The sequence below is a fragment of the Narcine bancroftii genome, chromosome 4 (assembly GCF_036971445.1).
Source record: "Narcine bancroftii isolate sNarBan1 chromosome 4, sNarBan1.hap1, whole genome shotgun sequence".
Classification (NCBI taxonomy): Eukaryota; Metazoa; Chordata; class Chondrichthyes; order Torpediniformes; family Narcinidae; genus Narcine; species Narcine bancroftii.
In genome coordinates this window covers 280,264,474-280,280,771 of record NC_091472.1, presented here as the reverse complement: position 1 = coordinate 280,280,771, position 16,298 = coordinate 280,264,474, and the positions used below count along the sequence as shown (strand labels likewise).

General features: G+C 41.4%; 2 protein-coding genes across 8 annotated transcripts in view; one reads left to right on the top strand and one right to left on the bottom strand.

The window, feature by feature from the left end:
- zranb3 (zinc finger, RAN-binding domain containing 3) overlaps positions 1-16,298 on the bottom strand; it is a 133,560-nt gene that overhangs the window by 102,280 nt on the left and 14,982 nt on the right. For 3 of the 5 annotated variants that reach the window (XM_069935142.1, XM_069935137.1, XM_069935138.1), the window contains exon 2: positions 14,799-14,984. In XM_069935142.1, coding sequence (XP_069791243.1) covers positions 14,799-14,968 — 170 coding nt within the window. In that variant the 5' untranslated portion in view covers positions 14,969-14,984. Of the gene's footprint in view, positions 1-14,798; positions 14,985-16,298 lie in introns of those variants that run through there. The other 2 variants (XM_069935141.1, XM_069935140.1) reach the window with 2 other exon arrangements.
- LOC138762011 (R3H domain-containing protein 1-like) overlaps positions 12,585-16,298 on the top strand; it is a 205,339-nt gene continuing 201,625 nt past the window's right edge. For all 3 annotated transcript variants that reach the window (XM_069935155.1, XM_069935149.1, XM_069935154.1), the window contains exon 1: positions 12,585-12,683. The gene's annotated coding sequence lies outside the window, so the exon portion shown is untranslated. The remainder of the gene's footprint in view (positions 12,684-16,298) is intronic.

The window sequence follows — 16,298 nt, the reverse complement described above, 5'->3', positions numbered from 1 at the left end:
CCCTGACGTGGTCGTGGTCCCGTCGTCGGGTGTCCAAACCCGCAGCCACACAGGGAAACTCTTGACAACGATGGAACAAGAAGAGGACTTTCCTTATACAGCTAGTTCACAGGAACAACTGGAGGAGGAGCTTGTAGAAGGTGGGTCTCAAGATGTGGCACTGGAATCCGGACTGAACTCTATTTTTACTGTGCAGGAAGGGATTGCCTATTATATGGATACTATGTCTCCTCAAATGACCCAAATGCAATCTACAATGTCTGAAGATTTATCTACGCTGAAGAGAGATGTTAATAAATGCCTTAATTCAGTAGATGTGGTACAGGAGAAATAAAAAATAAAAAAAATTTGTGACAGCTTTTTCTGAATATAAAGACCAAGTTCTATGTAATAAAGAAAATATAGAAAAAGTGGAAGAATCGTTCGTGGATTGGGGAATTCAGAAGAGAGAATTATTTTAAAAAAATTGATTCTTTGGAAAATCAAACTGGAGAAATTATGTAAAAAATGTGGGCCTTCCAGAAGATATTGAAGGTGGGGACCCAATAAAATTTTTTAAGGATTGGGTCCCTGAGATGTTAGGTAAAGAGATTTTTCCGGGTGGTTTGGTACTGGAAAGGGCACATAGAGCGTTGAGGAGGAAACAGTTACCGGGTCAACCATCACGAGCAGTGTTAATTTGGTGCTTGAATTATCAGGATAGAGAAACGATTTTACGGTTGGCGGTAGAGAAGGGAAGACAAAGTCAAGCTCCAAAGATGAGTCAGAATAATAGTTTTCTTTTATGCTGATTTGAGTCAAGAAATTATCAGACGTCGACGTGAGTTTAATTCGGCTACGGATGTGCTGTGGCGGAAAGGATATAAATTTGCTTTTTGATACCCTGCAGTGTTGAAGGTCTTTTATGGCAATTATCAGTCTCAATTTTTTGAGAATGATCATGATGCATTGGTTTTTGCGAATTCGTTACCAGATCTACATGGTCAGGGAAGAATCTCACCGTCGTCACCTAAAAGGGCCAATGGACATGGAAATGGTCAGAATGGAAAGAATGGGAAAGATGGGAAGAAGGATGCTTTGACACACAGTCCTAGTGATGTTGAAGATTCGAATCAATCTTTGGGACTGGAGTCCCAGGGCTGAATATATTAATGATGTTGAATTACATCATTATATATATACACATATATATATATATATATATATATATATATATATATAGTATTTCAGGCTGGGGGGAGGTGGGTGGCACTGATATCTTTGATAGTCATCTGCCTCCGGTGGGGTGTACCACACCCAGTTTTTTTTTAGGGAATTACTACCTTTGGGGTGTTTTTTCTTCTTCCTTTTTTTGGGGGGGAATTAATTGTATTCCTTTTCATATTAACTTTTTTATAACATTAGGGGAGGGAGAGTAGATTTTGTTTATTAACAGGAGAGCATTTTTTTTGTATTATGTGCTTATATTGATAGTTTATTAAAATGTCTAGTTTGAAGTTTGGAACTTTTAACGTTCAGGAGGTCGTAGGCAAGCTGTCTCTGATATGTTCCATGTATGGTTCCCAAATTATATGTTATTTTTCCAATGGAATACATTTATTCATTTCCATTAACCATTGCTGTATACTCATGCTCTCTTCCATTTTCCGAGTTGACATTATACTTTTTTTTGCTATCGCTAAGGCTATCATAATGAATTTTTTTTGCACTTTATCCAATTTGAGGCCTAATTCTCTACTTCTTATGTTACTTAAAAGAAATATCTCTGGATTTTTTGGTATGGCATTTTTTGTAATTTTATTTAGTATCTGATTTAATTCTTCCCAAAATGTATTTACTTTCATACATGCCCAAGTTGCATGTAATGTTGTTCCAATTTCCTTCAAAAACATCTATCCGATAATGTTGAATCCCATTTTTTTTAATTTTAGAGGAGCTAAAATATATACCCTGTGTAACCAATTATACTGTATCATGCATAACCTTGTGTTTATTGTATTCTTCATAGTTCCAGAACATAACTTTTCCCATACTTCATTTTTTATCTTTATGTTTAGATCCTTTTCCCACTTCTGCTTAGGTTTATAGTTTATTTCATTTCCTTATCTTGCAGCCTAATGTACATGTTGGTTATAAATCTTTTAATTATCATTGTGTCTGTAATCACGTTTTCAAAGCTGCTTCCTTCAGGTAATCTCAAGCTGTTTCCAAATTTATCCTTTCAATAAGCTTTCAATTGATGATATGCAAACATTGTACCATGAGTTATTCCTTATTTGTACTTCAACTGTTCAAATGTTAATAAATTATTTCCCAAAAAACAATTTTCTATTCTTTTGATTCCTTTTCTCTCCCATTCTCTAAAGGAAAGGTTGTCTATTGTAAAAGGGATTAGCGGATTTTGCGTCAATATTAATTTTGTATTTGATAATTCATTTTTTTTCCTTTTTAAGTGGATCTTCTTAAGTAAATGAATGCAATACTGGTGAGTTTTTATATTGCACCAGCTTTTCATCCCACTTATAAAGTATATGTTCCGGTACCTTTTCCCCTATTTTATCTAGTTCTATCTTAGTCCAGTCTGGTTTTTCTCTCGTCTGGTAAAAATCAGATAAATACCTTAATTGTGCGACTCTATAATAATTTCTAAAATTTGGTAACTGCAAACCACCTTGATTATACCTCTCTGCTAATTTATCTAATGCTACCCTTGGATTCCTCCCTTTCCACAAGAATTTCCTTATTATTCTCTTTAGTTCCTTAAAGAATTTTTCTGTTAAAGGAATTGGTAATGTTTGAAATAAGTATTGAATCATTGGGAACACGTTCATTTTAATGCAGTTTACCCTCCCTATCAATGTTAGTGATAATTCTTTCCAATGTTCTAAGTCTTCCTGCAATTTCTTTATTAGTGGCTGATAATTTAGTTTGTACTAGTGGCTTAAGTTATTATCTAACCTGATCGCTAGGTATCAGATTGCTTGTGCTTGCCATTTAAAAGGTGACTCTTTTTTTTTAAAATTCTGTATAATCTGTGTTACTCATTGGCATCACTTCACTTTTATTTGCATTGATCTTGTACCCCAATATTTCTCCATATTCCTTCAATTTCTTATGTAATTCTTTTACTGATACCTCTGGTTCTGTTAGGTATACTATGATGTCATCTGCAAATAAGCTGATTTTATACTCCTTCTCCTTTATTTTTATCACTTTTATTTTATTTTCTATTCTTATCAGTTCTGCCAAAGGTTCTATTGCTAAGGCGAACAATGAGGGGGATAGTGGACATCCCTGTCTAGTTGACCTACTGAATTTAAAGTGACTCGATACATATCCATTTATTGTTATAATGGTCCATTATACAATGCTTTAATCCAATTTATATATTTTTCTGGTAGATTGAACTTCAGTAAAAAAAGGCTTTTTCTGCATCTAGAGCAACCACCACTGTTGGTTTCTTATTTCCTTGAACTGCGTGGATTAGAATAATAAGTTTGCAGACATTGTCCGCTGTTTGTCTTTTCTTAATAAATCCAGTTTGATCTTGTTTTACTATTTTAGGTACACAATCGGCCAATCTGCTTGGTAATAATTTGCTATTATCTTATAGTCTGAGTTAAGTAGAGATATTGGTCTATATCAGAGGTTCACAACCTTTTACTTTCCACTCACATACCACTTTAAGTATTACCTATGTTAGAGTGTTCTGTGATTAATAAGGGATTGCTTAAGGTGGTTTGTGGGTGGAAAGAAAAAGTTTGAAAACCACTGTTTTAATCATTCCAAATTGATTCATTATGTGCAGTTTCATAACTCCAAAGGAAATGGGCCAATGACAATTTTTCTCAAGCAAAATATTTCAGTAATAATTGGGTCTAGAGCAGTGATTCTCAACCTTCCCTTCCTACTCACATACCACCTTAAACAATCACCTACTATTCACAGAACACTTATGACATAGGGAATACTTAAAGTGGTACGTGAGTGGAAAGTGAAAGGTTGAGAACCACTGGTCTTATATGATGCTGGTGTTAATGGATCCTTCCCTGTCTTTGGTATTACTTTAATTATTACTGTCTTACATGAATCTGGCAAGTTTTGTCTTTCTTCTATCTGATTCATTATTTCCAGAAGTTTTATAAAATTCTATTGGAAATCCATCCTCTCCTGGTGTTTTATTGTTCGCCAGCTTTTTTAATATATCCTGTACTACCTCTATTTCAAATGGTTTTATTAGTTTGTTTTCTTCCTCTTCTTGCAATTTCTGCAGTTCAATTTTAGCTAAAAATTCTTCTATTTTATCATCTTTCCCCTTGTTCTCAATTTGATACAATTGTTCATAAAATTTTCATTAATCTCTGTTGAATTATATATAATTTGTTTGTCCTTTTTCCTTGATGCCAGTATCGTTCTTTTAGCTTGTTCTGTTTTAATTTGCCAGGCTAATATTTTATGTGTTTTTTTTCTCCCAGTTCATAATACTTTTGGTTTGTTTTCATTATATTCTTCTCGACCTTGTACGTTTGTAATGTTTCGTATTTAATTTTTTTGTCTGCCAATTCTCTCCTTTTCGTTATATGATCCCTTTTTATGAATTCCTTTTGTGTACTATCTCCCTTTTCAACTGCTCAATTTCCCGATTATAATCCTTTTTCATCTTAGTCAAATAACTAATTATCTGCCCTCTAATGAAGGCTTTCATTGCGTTCCATAATATAAATTTGTCTTTCACTGATCCTGTGTTTATTTCAAAATATACTTTAATTTGGCATTCAATAAACTCCCTAAATTCCTGTCTTTTAAGTAGCATGGAGTTGAACCTCCATCTATATTTTCTTGGTGGGATGTCCTCCAGTTCTATTGCTAATAATAGGGATGAATGATCTGATATTAGTCTAGCTTTATACTCAGTTTTCCTAACTCTCCCTTGAATATGGGCTAACAACAAAAACATATCAATCCTTGAGTAAGTTTTGTGCCAACTCGAATAATATGAAAATTCCTTCTCTCTTGGGTGTTGCCTCCTCCATATATACATGTTTCATTTCCTGCATTGATTTAAACATAAATTTGGCTACTTTATTCTTTTTACTTGTCTTTTGTCCAGTTTTATCCAACATTGGGTCCAAATTAAGGTTAAAATCCCCTCCTATCAATATATTTCCTTGTGTGTCTGCAATCTTCAAAAAAATATCCTACATAAACTTTTGATCCTCCTCGTTAGGCGCATATATATTGAGCAAATTCCAAAATTCTGAGTATATTTGACACTCTATCATTGCATACCTCCCTGTCGGATCTATTATTTCCTCCTCTATTTTGATTGGTACATTTTTGTTAACTGGTATGGCTACACCTCTAGCTTTTGAATTATCAGATCCTGCCGTTACGTATCCTACCCAGTCTCTCTTTAGTTTGTTATGTTCTGCATCAGTTAGATGTGTTTCCTGCACAAATGCTATATCTATTTTTCCCTTCTTCAATAAATTTAGTAGCCTCTTCCTTTTAATTTGGTTATGTATTCCATTAATGTTTATAGTCATATAGTTCAACATGGCCATCTTATATCTTGCATACATCTCTTTCCATTTTCATCTCTTAGTTTTCTATCATTACATTTAATGCACCACAACACATTAAAGACAAAGTACCCCCACAGTTCCCACATCCACTAATACCTTAACCCCAAAAGATCCCCCCCTCTTTGAATTGCCCCATATGCCTTGTCGGGCAACCACAACTCCCCTTTTCATTTGGATTGCGATCTTGTTCGCAGCGTCAACTGATTTTTCAGTGACTGTTATTCCCCCTCTACCCAGCCCTCTCCAGAAAACACTTTAAAAAAAAACACACATATAACAAAGCTCTCTTTTTTTTTACCTCCTTACTCCCTTCCTTCCCTTCTCTTTTCTTTACATATGCATTGTTTTTACATCTTTATATATACTTGATTGCCATTCTTCATTCTTGTAATATCTCTTCATTTCTTCTCCTGTCCTGCAAACGTTCTGCAAATTCTTGCGCTTTCTCTGGATCAGAGAACAGTCTGTTTTGCTGCCTGGGTTTAAATATTTTAAGCACGGCTGGATGTCTTAAGATGAATTTGTAACCTTTTTTTCATAAAGTCAATTTTGCTGTATTAAACTCCTTCTTCCTCTTTAAGAGTTAAAAACTTATGTCTGGGTAAAAAAATATTTTTTTTTCCCCAGGATCTTCGAGATCCATCCTTTTATAAATTCCTTCTTCACCCTCCTTCAGGCCCACTATTTTTATGTAGTTTCGCCTACTATAATTTTCCAACATATCAATTTTCTGAGATAACAACTCTTGTGTATCTTTAATTTTTTTGTCACTTTCTTCCAATTTTTCTCTTAAGTCATTTACTTCCATTTCTACAGCTGTTTCCCACTCTTCCACATTCTCTACTCTTTTCCCTATTTCTGTCATTACCAGTTCTAACCTTTGGATTTTATCTTCTGTTCTTTTCATTTTTCTTTTAATTGCATTAAACTCTAATGACAACCATTCTTTTAGTGACCTCATTTGTTCTTCAGAAAAGACTATCTATATTCTGTTCATCAGTTTTACCTTTTATTTCTCTTTGTCCATCAGTTTTACCTTCTATTTCTCTTTGAAGATCTTGGTCTACTTCTTCTGTGTCTGTATCTGTGTTTGTGTCTTCTTCTTCTCTTCTTTGTGTCTATGTCTCTTCTGTTTTTTCCTGATGAGCTGCTTGTATCTCTTTGTCGGACCTCTTCTTGAATTTTAAGTTCTTGATCCTCTCCACTACTGAGCCATCCATGAGGTTCATGTTCTCCTAACTTTCTCCTGAAGTCCACAATATCTCCTTGGTTTTGATAATGTTGAGTGCACGCAAGGTGGTGGTTGTGATCCCACTCAAAGAGCTGATCTGTCTCCCTCCTGTATGCTTCCTCTTTGGTGTCTGTGATCCTGCCAACAACCATGATGTCATTGGCAAATTTGAATATAGCACTGAATTTGTGTCTGGCCACACAGTCTTGGATGTACAAGTGGTACAGTGGGTTGTGAGGTGTGTCTGTGTTGATAATCAGTGAGGAGGAGACATTGTTTCCAATTTGTACTGACTGTGGTCTTCTGAAGAGAAAGTCAAGGATCCAGGGTTTGGAGCTTGTTGACCAGCACTGAGGGAACAATGATGTTGAAGGCTGAGCCACAGTCTTTGAAGAGCAGCCGTATGTAGGAGTTGTTATTTTCGAGGTGAGCCAGAGCTGAGTGGAATGCCAGTGATATTACATCTGCTGTGGAGTGATTGGTAAAGATTTACAGCACTGATTTAATGGATGGCAGATATTAGTTCCATGTCAAGACTAGTACAGACCAAACTGAAGATCAAGAACGAGAGGCAGATGATTATAAAAAAACTAAGTGCCAAGTGGGGAAAAAATTTTTTTAATGCTGTCAATAGAACTTGAAATGCATGGCCAGGAAAAGTAAATGAAGATTAATCAAATTCTGCCATTTGAAAGAGAAATGGATAAGCACTTGAAAGGTAAAAAAATTGGAGCGCCTTCGGAAGAGAGGAATTAAGAGAGCAAATTAATTAACCCATGCACAGGGCAAGCATGAACTGGATGGGATAGATTAAGTAACCTTTCCTGTGAAATTTAGGACAAGGTGCAGGATAAAGACCAAATTAAACTGCAAAACATCCTTTGCAGTATGCATGTGTGACAGCGCGAATAAGTATGAATGTATACAAAGGTAAATTATGAAAGTGGACCTTTCTCCACTTTCCATAATATAATATTAATTTTTTTATATTTGATGTCATTAGGATTGTACCTCCTCTTTTATTTAACCACTATTCAGTGCGTTCTGACATTAACCAGTAATTATTGTTCAGCAGACTCCCAGGGAAACAAACAGAATCAATCCTTGCTCAAGTACATTTCTAATGGATCCAAGAGTACATTTTCATTACCTTTAATGCAACATAAAAGATTTCTACAGAAAATACTAACTTTGACAAATGTTGCATACTTTTTTCAAAATTTGTCAGTATTGCAATTTGTTTACATTTCTTTATTTGTTTACATGTGTATGTTGAGTACAGTTTTTTTTGCACTGTGGTCAGTGTGCTGTGCACTGAACGAAAGAACCAACCTCTCCGAGAGCTTATCAGCACCACTCCCATGATCTTTTTTGGCCCTTCCCACCAGGACCATTGTGATGTCAGCCCAGTGTGAGCCTGCACCTCCGTGACCCAGTTCACTTGTGGATCAGTGCAGCTCTCTAAACGACTCCTCCCCTGAAGGACCGGTGTTCGGATGTGCTGAGCCCACAGTTCATAGTTTGGGAGGCCGACCTCTCCGCTGCAGGGCTGGAACACTTATTGGTTGGTCAAGATGTGCCGGTCGACCATGAATGTTTCCAGCCTACTCCCAACGTCCAAAGGTCATGTAGCCCATTGTGTCATAACACCTTGTATGGACCCTCGTATGGGCCCTGAAGGGGCGTCCAGTGTGTGCCTCTCCTTAAAAAGATGTATTCAGTCTTTGAGATCCTTCAGGACTTAGATCTGGACCATGGCATGAAGTTAGTATGAGGACCAAGGTGCCCACCTTCTTGCAAAGTCGTGTTAGCAGCGGCATAGGTGTTTCCTCCTGGCTGCGAGCCACTGACACAAACTCTCCCGGGAATGTCAGCGGGGTCCCAGAGACAAGCTCAGCAGAGGATGTAGCCAAATCCTCCTTTGGTGCTGTGCAGATACCAAGGAGCACCCAAAACTGCACATTCACCCAATGTGGGCCTCAGAACCGCTCCACCAAATCTAGGCTTCGGAGCTGTGCCATGAGGGCCGTCCAATGGAACCTTTCCACCAGGCCGTTAGTCTATGGATGGTAGACCGTGATGTGAGGTAACTAGGTCCCTCAGAGCTGTGCCAGCACTCCCCATAGACTGGATGTGAACTGAGCCCACCATCCGACGTGATACTGGAAGGAAGGCCAAAACGGGGTATCCAATTGGCAATGAGGGCCCTGGCAAAGGATGTTGTGCACATATCTGAGAGCAGGACAGCTTCTGGTCATCTAGAGAACCGGTCCACCATTGTGAACAGGTACATGGCACCTCTGGAAACTGGCAGCAGCTCGACAATGTCCATGTGGACGTGGACAAATCATTTGTATGTCGGCAGAAAGGACTGAAGAGGGGCTTTCGTGTGCCTCTGCACCTTGGATGCCTGACAGAGCAGGCAAGTTCTGGCCCAGTGGCCGACTCATTCATGCAGGCCATGCACATGAATCTGTCTGTGACCAGTTGACCAGTCGCCCAGTGGACACATCACCGAGAAGTGTGGCTTCAGAAGGCCCGAAATGCAGGTCTTCCAGCTGTAGTCCTGAGAATGCAGTGTGATAGGCTGGTATCTCACCATCCTGCTGCTAAGCCACTTCAAGCACTGTAAAGTTGATTCTGTGGGACAGGGAGTGCACAGACAGGATGGACATATAAGACAGAAGGTCAGCCATGAGGTTGTTCTTGCCGGAAATGTGCTTGATAGCCTCATGTACTCTGAGACACGAGAGGTGACGCTACTGCCTTGCCAATCATGGGTCCGATACCTTGGCGAAGGCAAAAGTGGGGCTTGTGATCAGTGAAGACCACGAAATCCTGTCCTTCGAGTAAATAGTGGAAATGGTGTACAGTGAGGTCTCTCTCTTTGGCTTGGCTTCGCAGACGAAGATTTATGGAGGGGGTAAAAGTCCACGTCAGCTGCAGGCTCGTTTGTGGCTGACAAGTCCGATGCGGGACAGGCAGACACGGTTGCAGCGGCTGCAGGGGAAAATTGGTTGGTTGGGGTTGGGTGTTGGGTTTTTCCTCCTTTGCCTTTTGTCAGTGAGGTGGGCTCTGCGGTCTTCTTCAAAGGAGGTTGCTGCCCGCCAAACTGTGAGGCGCCAAGATGCACGGTTTGAGGCGTTATCAGCCCACTGGCGGTGGTCAATGTGGCAGGCACCAAGAGATTTCTTTAGGCAGTCCTTGTACCTTTTCTTTGGTGCACCTCTGTCACGGTGGCCAGTGGAGAGCTCGCCATATAACACGATCTTGGGAAGGCGATGGTCCTCCATTCTGGAGACGTGACCCATCCAGCGCAGCTGGATCTTCAGCAGCGTGGACTCGATGCTGTCGACCTCTGCCATCTCGAGTACTTCGACGTTAGGGATGAAAGCGCTCCAATGGATGTTGAGGATGGAGCGGAGACAACGCTGGTGGAAGCGTTCTAGGAGCCATAGGTAGTGCCGGCACAGTGAGGTAGAGGGTTAGCAACTCCCTGTCGAACGCACTATACTTCTGCTTCGGGGACCGCAGGTGTTTGTTGAAGAAAGCGAGTGGTCTCCAATGTCCATCATTCAGCTGCTCCAGGATGCCACCGACAGCAGTGTTGGATGTTGGATTGTGAAGGTCGTGGGCACATCATACGCAGATGCACTCGAAGGATGGCATTGACCAGAGTGTCTTTGGCCTGGTTGAAAGCTGCCAAAAACTCTGCATCCCAGCTGAGTTCATTGGTCTGACTGGACTGGAGCATGAAAAAAGGTCGCATGATCATGGCAGCTGATGGCAGGAACCGATGGTAAAAGCTGACCATCCTAATGAACTCCTGCAAACCTTTGACCGTAGTTGGCTTGGTGAACTTATGAATGGATGGAAGAGGGACCAGCCAGTGTTGATTGATGCGATGCACAAGGAATTTGATGGCCGTCAGGCCAAACTGACATTTCATTGGGTTGATGGCTAGGCCGTAGTAACTCAAACACTAGTAGAGCAGATGCAGGTGAGTTAAGTGCTCCTGTTGCAAACAACTGGTGATGAGGATGTCGTCTCGGTAAATAAAAACGAAATCCAGGCCACGCCCCACTGAGTCCTTGAGTCTCTGGAAAATCTGCGCTTTATTTTTGAGGCCGAATGGCATGCGGAGGAACTCTTAAAGGCCATATGGAGTGATGAGGGCTGTCTTGGGGTCATCGCCGGGGTACATGGGGATCTGGTGATATTCCTGCACCAGGTCGATTTTTGAGAAGATCCTCGATCCGTGCAGATTGTCTGTTAAGTCCTGGATGTGAGGAACACAGTACTGGTCAGCTGACATGGCATAATTGAGCTGGCGGTGGTCCCCATAAGGTCTCCATCCTCAAGAAGACTTCGGCACTATGTGTAGAGGAGAGGCCCATGGGCTGTCCGAGCACCAAATGATTCCCATCTCCACCATCTTCCTGAATTCTTGCTTGGCGAGCCTCAGCTTGTTGGGAGGAAGCCCGTGTGCCCGGGAAAGTAGTGGCAGTCCCTGCATAATGATGTGGTGCTGGATGACATGTTTTGGCACTGCAGTGCAGAACTGTGGAGTTTTAATGGCCTGGAATCCTGCCAGGATTTTGGAAAACTTGTTGCCTGATAAGGTTACTGAGTTGAGGTGGGGGAGGAGGCCGGGAAATTGGCTTCTCAAAGGATGACTGTCTGGAAAGTCCTAGAATTGACCAGACAGTACCCTTTCAGGTCTATCAGGAGGCAGTGGGCTCAAAGGAAGTCTGCGCCCAGTAGGGGCTGAGACACATCAGCCAAAATGAAAGTGCAGGTAAAATGCCAGGAGCCAAACTCGAATGGGATGGTCCGCACCCAGTCTTTGCGTATGCTGCTATTGTTGGCAATGGTGAGGGGAAAGATGCTGACTTCCACCTGTGTCCATGAGAAAAAGCTGCCGAGTGCCAGTCTCATAGATAAAGGAAGCTGCCTCTGTAGCCGACTTTCACAGCCATCAGTGACAACCAGCCCCAGCGTTTCCTGGATGGGAGCCAGGTGGACGGCAGCAGCAGGCTCCAGAACCCAATTTCTGATGGTAGAAATGTCGCCAGCCTCCTCGGTGGAGTGGGAGAGAAACGACTTGTTGGGCATGATGCAGCAACTAGGTCAATGGATGCCTCACTTTATTGCCATCTGCATGGCCTGCTAACCTGAGTGGGTCGTTGATGTAGTCATCTGTGAGGAGAAGGCAGATGTCTTCCAGCATCTGTTCAAGAAATATTTGATCGAACAGTAAGCAGGGTCTGTGGCCATCCATTAATGCCAGCATATCATTCATAAGGCCATCCATGTGGAGCAGCTATGCTGCTCGTTCACAGTGGGAAAGGCCAAAGGTGCAGATTAGGAGGGTCTTAATTGTCTCATACCTGTCGCAGCTGGCGGATGATGCAAGAAGTTGATGACCACATAGTCTGTGGTGATCAGCCCGACTTAAAACTGGGTATCAGCCTGTTTGAACGAGACTCGCAGTGAGGTCCAAAGGTCAGCTGCTTCAGCAAGATTGCATTCAGTGCACTTGTGTTGTTCATCATGAGGTCCAAAGTGGCATTTTGGACCTTGGGGTCACCACTGTGGTCATTAAACTATGCAACGAACGAAATATTTTTTAAAAAAACACACAGAAGCTGTGAGTGCGTTGAACCAACCAACTGACTTATCAGCACCACTCCCATAATCCTTTTTGGCCCCTCTCACTAAGACTATTGTGATGTCAACCCAGTGTGAGCCTGCACCTCCTTGATCTGGTTCACTTGTGGATCAGTGCAGATCTCCACAGCACTACCAATAAGCAGTAATTCTGCCTTGCCCACAGAAAAAAGAATCTCAGTTATGTGTGATGTAAGGTATGTACTCTGACAGTTAATCTGAAATACTTCAATAAGAATGGTCTTGAAAGTGCATTCCATTGTTCTCATGTGCACATTGTCTCTCCTCCCATCCAGTGGCAAGCAGAATACTCGCTAAACCCCAAAAGGTTGTTCGCTCAACAAGCGACAACAAAGTTGCTGGAAGATATTTACATATTCCAGCTGCAATGGTGGGATGTCAAGTAGATAGAAAAACAGCTCTACAATTAGTTTATTAAAGGAAAAAAAATGCTCTCCTTTCACCCCATCGTCAAAATTCACCATTTGTTGCAAACTTTTGATTACCCTTAATATTATAATTCTGGGCTTAGCTATTTTTCCCTTTATAGAACTGAGCAGGCCTTGTTTTTTTTTAAAATTAAAGAGTAAATGCTATTTGTTGCTATCATGTAACCAAATCCAACACATCAGCTGGGATTTATGAAATGTCATCTCAAAGCCAGACACTCCCCTTCAGAAACAGGCCCTTCAGCCCAGTGAGTCTGTACCAACCATTTAAACACCCAGTTACACTAATCCAATGCCAATTCCATTTACAACAAAACACATATTAAATATTTCTAGGCAATGACAAGTATACACTGCACCTCTTGATAACCAAAGACACATGAAACTTGTGTGTAAACTGCCTTGTACTTGCAGGACAGGGAAACTCTCAGATTTGTTAATTATAAGGTTCAAAATTTATTTTCTTGTCATGCAATAATATACAAAAATGTAACATACAAGATCACTTCAACACAGTCTGCCACAAGGCAAACCATGAGCACTGCCTGGTTTCCCAGTAAAAAAGAGAGCCACTTCAGACAGTCATTGAGTGTCCATAGATTCGCCTCCAGCGCTCCCACAGCCTCTAAAGTCACACTCACCTGTTCAAACCATTAGCAATTCAAGCTCCATGCTCAAACTCCAATATGATCAAGAAGCTTTCAGCACCCAAAGCTCTTTGGGAGCCCTTCTTGACCTCAGCACGCTCTCGAATCTCAGTTCTAATACCTGGTTCCTATGAACTAGTCTCTAGCAGTCTGCAGCTAATGAGAATCCTTTGACCGTGTTTGTAAACAGCTTGTAGCCTGCGTGGGTTCTTCAGCTGTTTTGACCTCACTACTGTGATCACCTTTTCTGTATGGTCATCTCCCATGCATTTCTTTCTTAATGAGGGCGGGGGTGGTAGTGTGGGAGTAGGGTGAGGTGTTCTCCCTACTTCTGATGCCCTGCACCAATACAATGCTCCCTGGAGTCTGCAACCCTTCATGATCTGTAGGCTTGGTACAGGTGACACCATCTTGTCCACAGACCTCTATGGTTGCAGGATTTAAAATATAACATCATCAGCTCCTTTAAAGGGTGCTTTAAGCCTAGACAGAACCATCACTATCTGAACCAGGCAGTAAGTCCCTGTGGAGCAGCACTGTGTCTCCGCTCCCTGCTCTCCCCGAGACAGCTCTACCATTACTGCATATCTGGCAGCACTGATTTTTTTCATTAATATTCATGAATAAATATGTTATTTTTATTGACATTGTAGTATGAATCAATTGGTTAGTTTTATAGTTGGGAAGGGGGGTGGGTAATGATGTGGGCTTGTATATACAGCTGTAGAGAAAAGGAGTACATATACACATATACGAGATTGTGAACTGCCATCGTTGGCAGGACGCGGTATATGACTGTACAGGCCTGTGTGAAAAATTAAATAAAATATTCAAAAAAAAATTCATGAATAAAAAATGTTTCAAACATTAAAATGTCTGTAATTCAGAAGTTCCTTGAAGGCTGCTTGGGGCATAAACCTTATTTTCCTACATTCTGTGCATTCAGTAAAACAACATCTCAGATGTTTCAAATTACATACAAAATGAAAAACTTTTAAAAATAAGTTCGTACTAATCTGAAGATTGAAATTTTGTGCCTTCTATTCAATTTTAATCAAAATTAACTGTACAACCAAGAAGCATGAATGGACTTTGAGTGGAAGCATGCTAAGATGTTAGCAAGAATGATTCACATTTAAGTAAAGTCAAAGATAAGCTAATAATTTAAGACAATGGGATTTTAGCACAAGTTTGAATGGATAAAAATTCTACTTACCTGCCATTCCTTTCAATGGCAAACTTGACACCTTCTTTCTGGAAAGGAAGCAACTTCTGATTTAGCTTTTGGGGAAGCTTTGATAGCAATGTTTCAAAGTCATCTTCTGAACAGTCTTTTTTTAAGAACGAAGATGGAGCACTTTGTGGTAGGTTCGGGACTTTTTCCATGGCTGCAACGTGGACTCTATTTTAAAACATTAGGAATATGTTTTCATCAATCCCACTTTTTAAATCTTTTTTGTACATCATGGCACTTTGAATTATTTTCACATGAAACAAACAGCAACTGATATCAAAAAGAGCAAATATTTGATCTGACATTTAATGTAACACTCAATTACATTAAAATAATCACTCAAGTGGCACTGTAGGCATATTATACTGTGAAACAATTAATCATGTGATTGTGTTAATACATTTTTTCTTACAAAAAATACAAGTTAGCTGATACACAAGATGAATGAAGTTACATGGGAGCAAGCGCAAGAAAATGGCACTCAAAAGTTACATTGTGGCGGCGCACATCCTCGAGGCGAACCGGCCCCGCTTGTATCGCCACGTGGCGGGGCAGCCATGGGGAAATGGCGTCGTCAGAGGTTTCTCTCGGACTCCAGCGTCCCTTCCAGCGCGGACCCTGGGCAGCGATTATGATGTCACAATGCACCAGGTGTCTGAGCTCATGCTGCCTTTAAAGGGACGCGCTGAATTTGAATAAAAACAGTCATTAACGACCCTCAACGTGGTGGCTGTGTTTCTTCCACTGCTCACACCGCCACAGTGGTGACCCCGACGAGCCCAGACATTTTTCTGGACTCAAAAAATCATGGATTCAGCGGAGGTTAACGCTGTCTCCATCAAGCTTTCCCCCCCTTTTGGACCCACCGACCGAGAACGTGGTTCGGGCAGGTGGAAGCACAAATTTCAACTCTGCAACATCTCCTCAGACGCCACGATGTTCTATCATGTCGTGAGCATTCTGGACCAAGATATGGCAGCGAGGGTGGACAATATAATCCATCACCCCCCGGCTACGGGCAAGTACACCGCCCTCAAAGACCTGCTGCTTGGAACTTTTGGGCTAACTCCCCAACAATGGGCTTCCAGGTTCCTTCACATAGACGGGCTTGGGGTCCATAGTCCGTCGGCGCTGATGGACGAAATGCTGGCCCTGGCGGAAGACCACAAGCCTTGTTTTTTCTTCCGCCAGATATTCCTGGAACAGATGCCGGAGGACATCCAGCTGCTCCTCACAGATTAAGACTTCTTGAACCCGAGGAGAGCAGCAGCCCGTGCGGATGCCCTCTGGCGCACAAAGAGGGAGAACGAGGCAGGCCTCAACCAAGTGGCACGACCAGGAGCCAGCCTGAGGAGGGCCAGTCGACCTGGTGTTTCTATCACCAGCGCTGGGGAGCGCAAGCCCGTAAGTGCTGCCAACCCTGCGGGTTTCAGGGAAACGACCAAGCCAGCTGCCGTTGATGGCTGCAACAACTGGCCACAC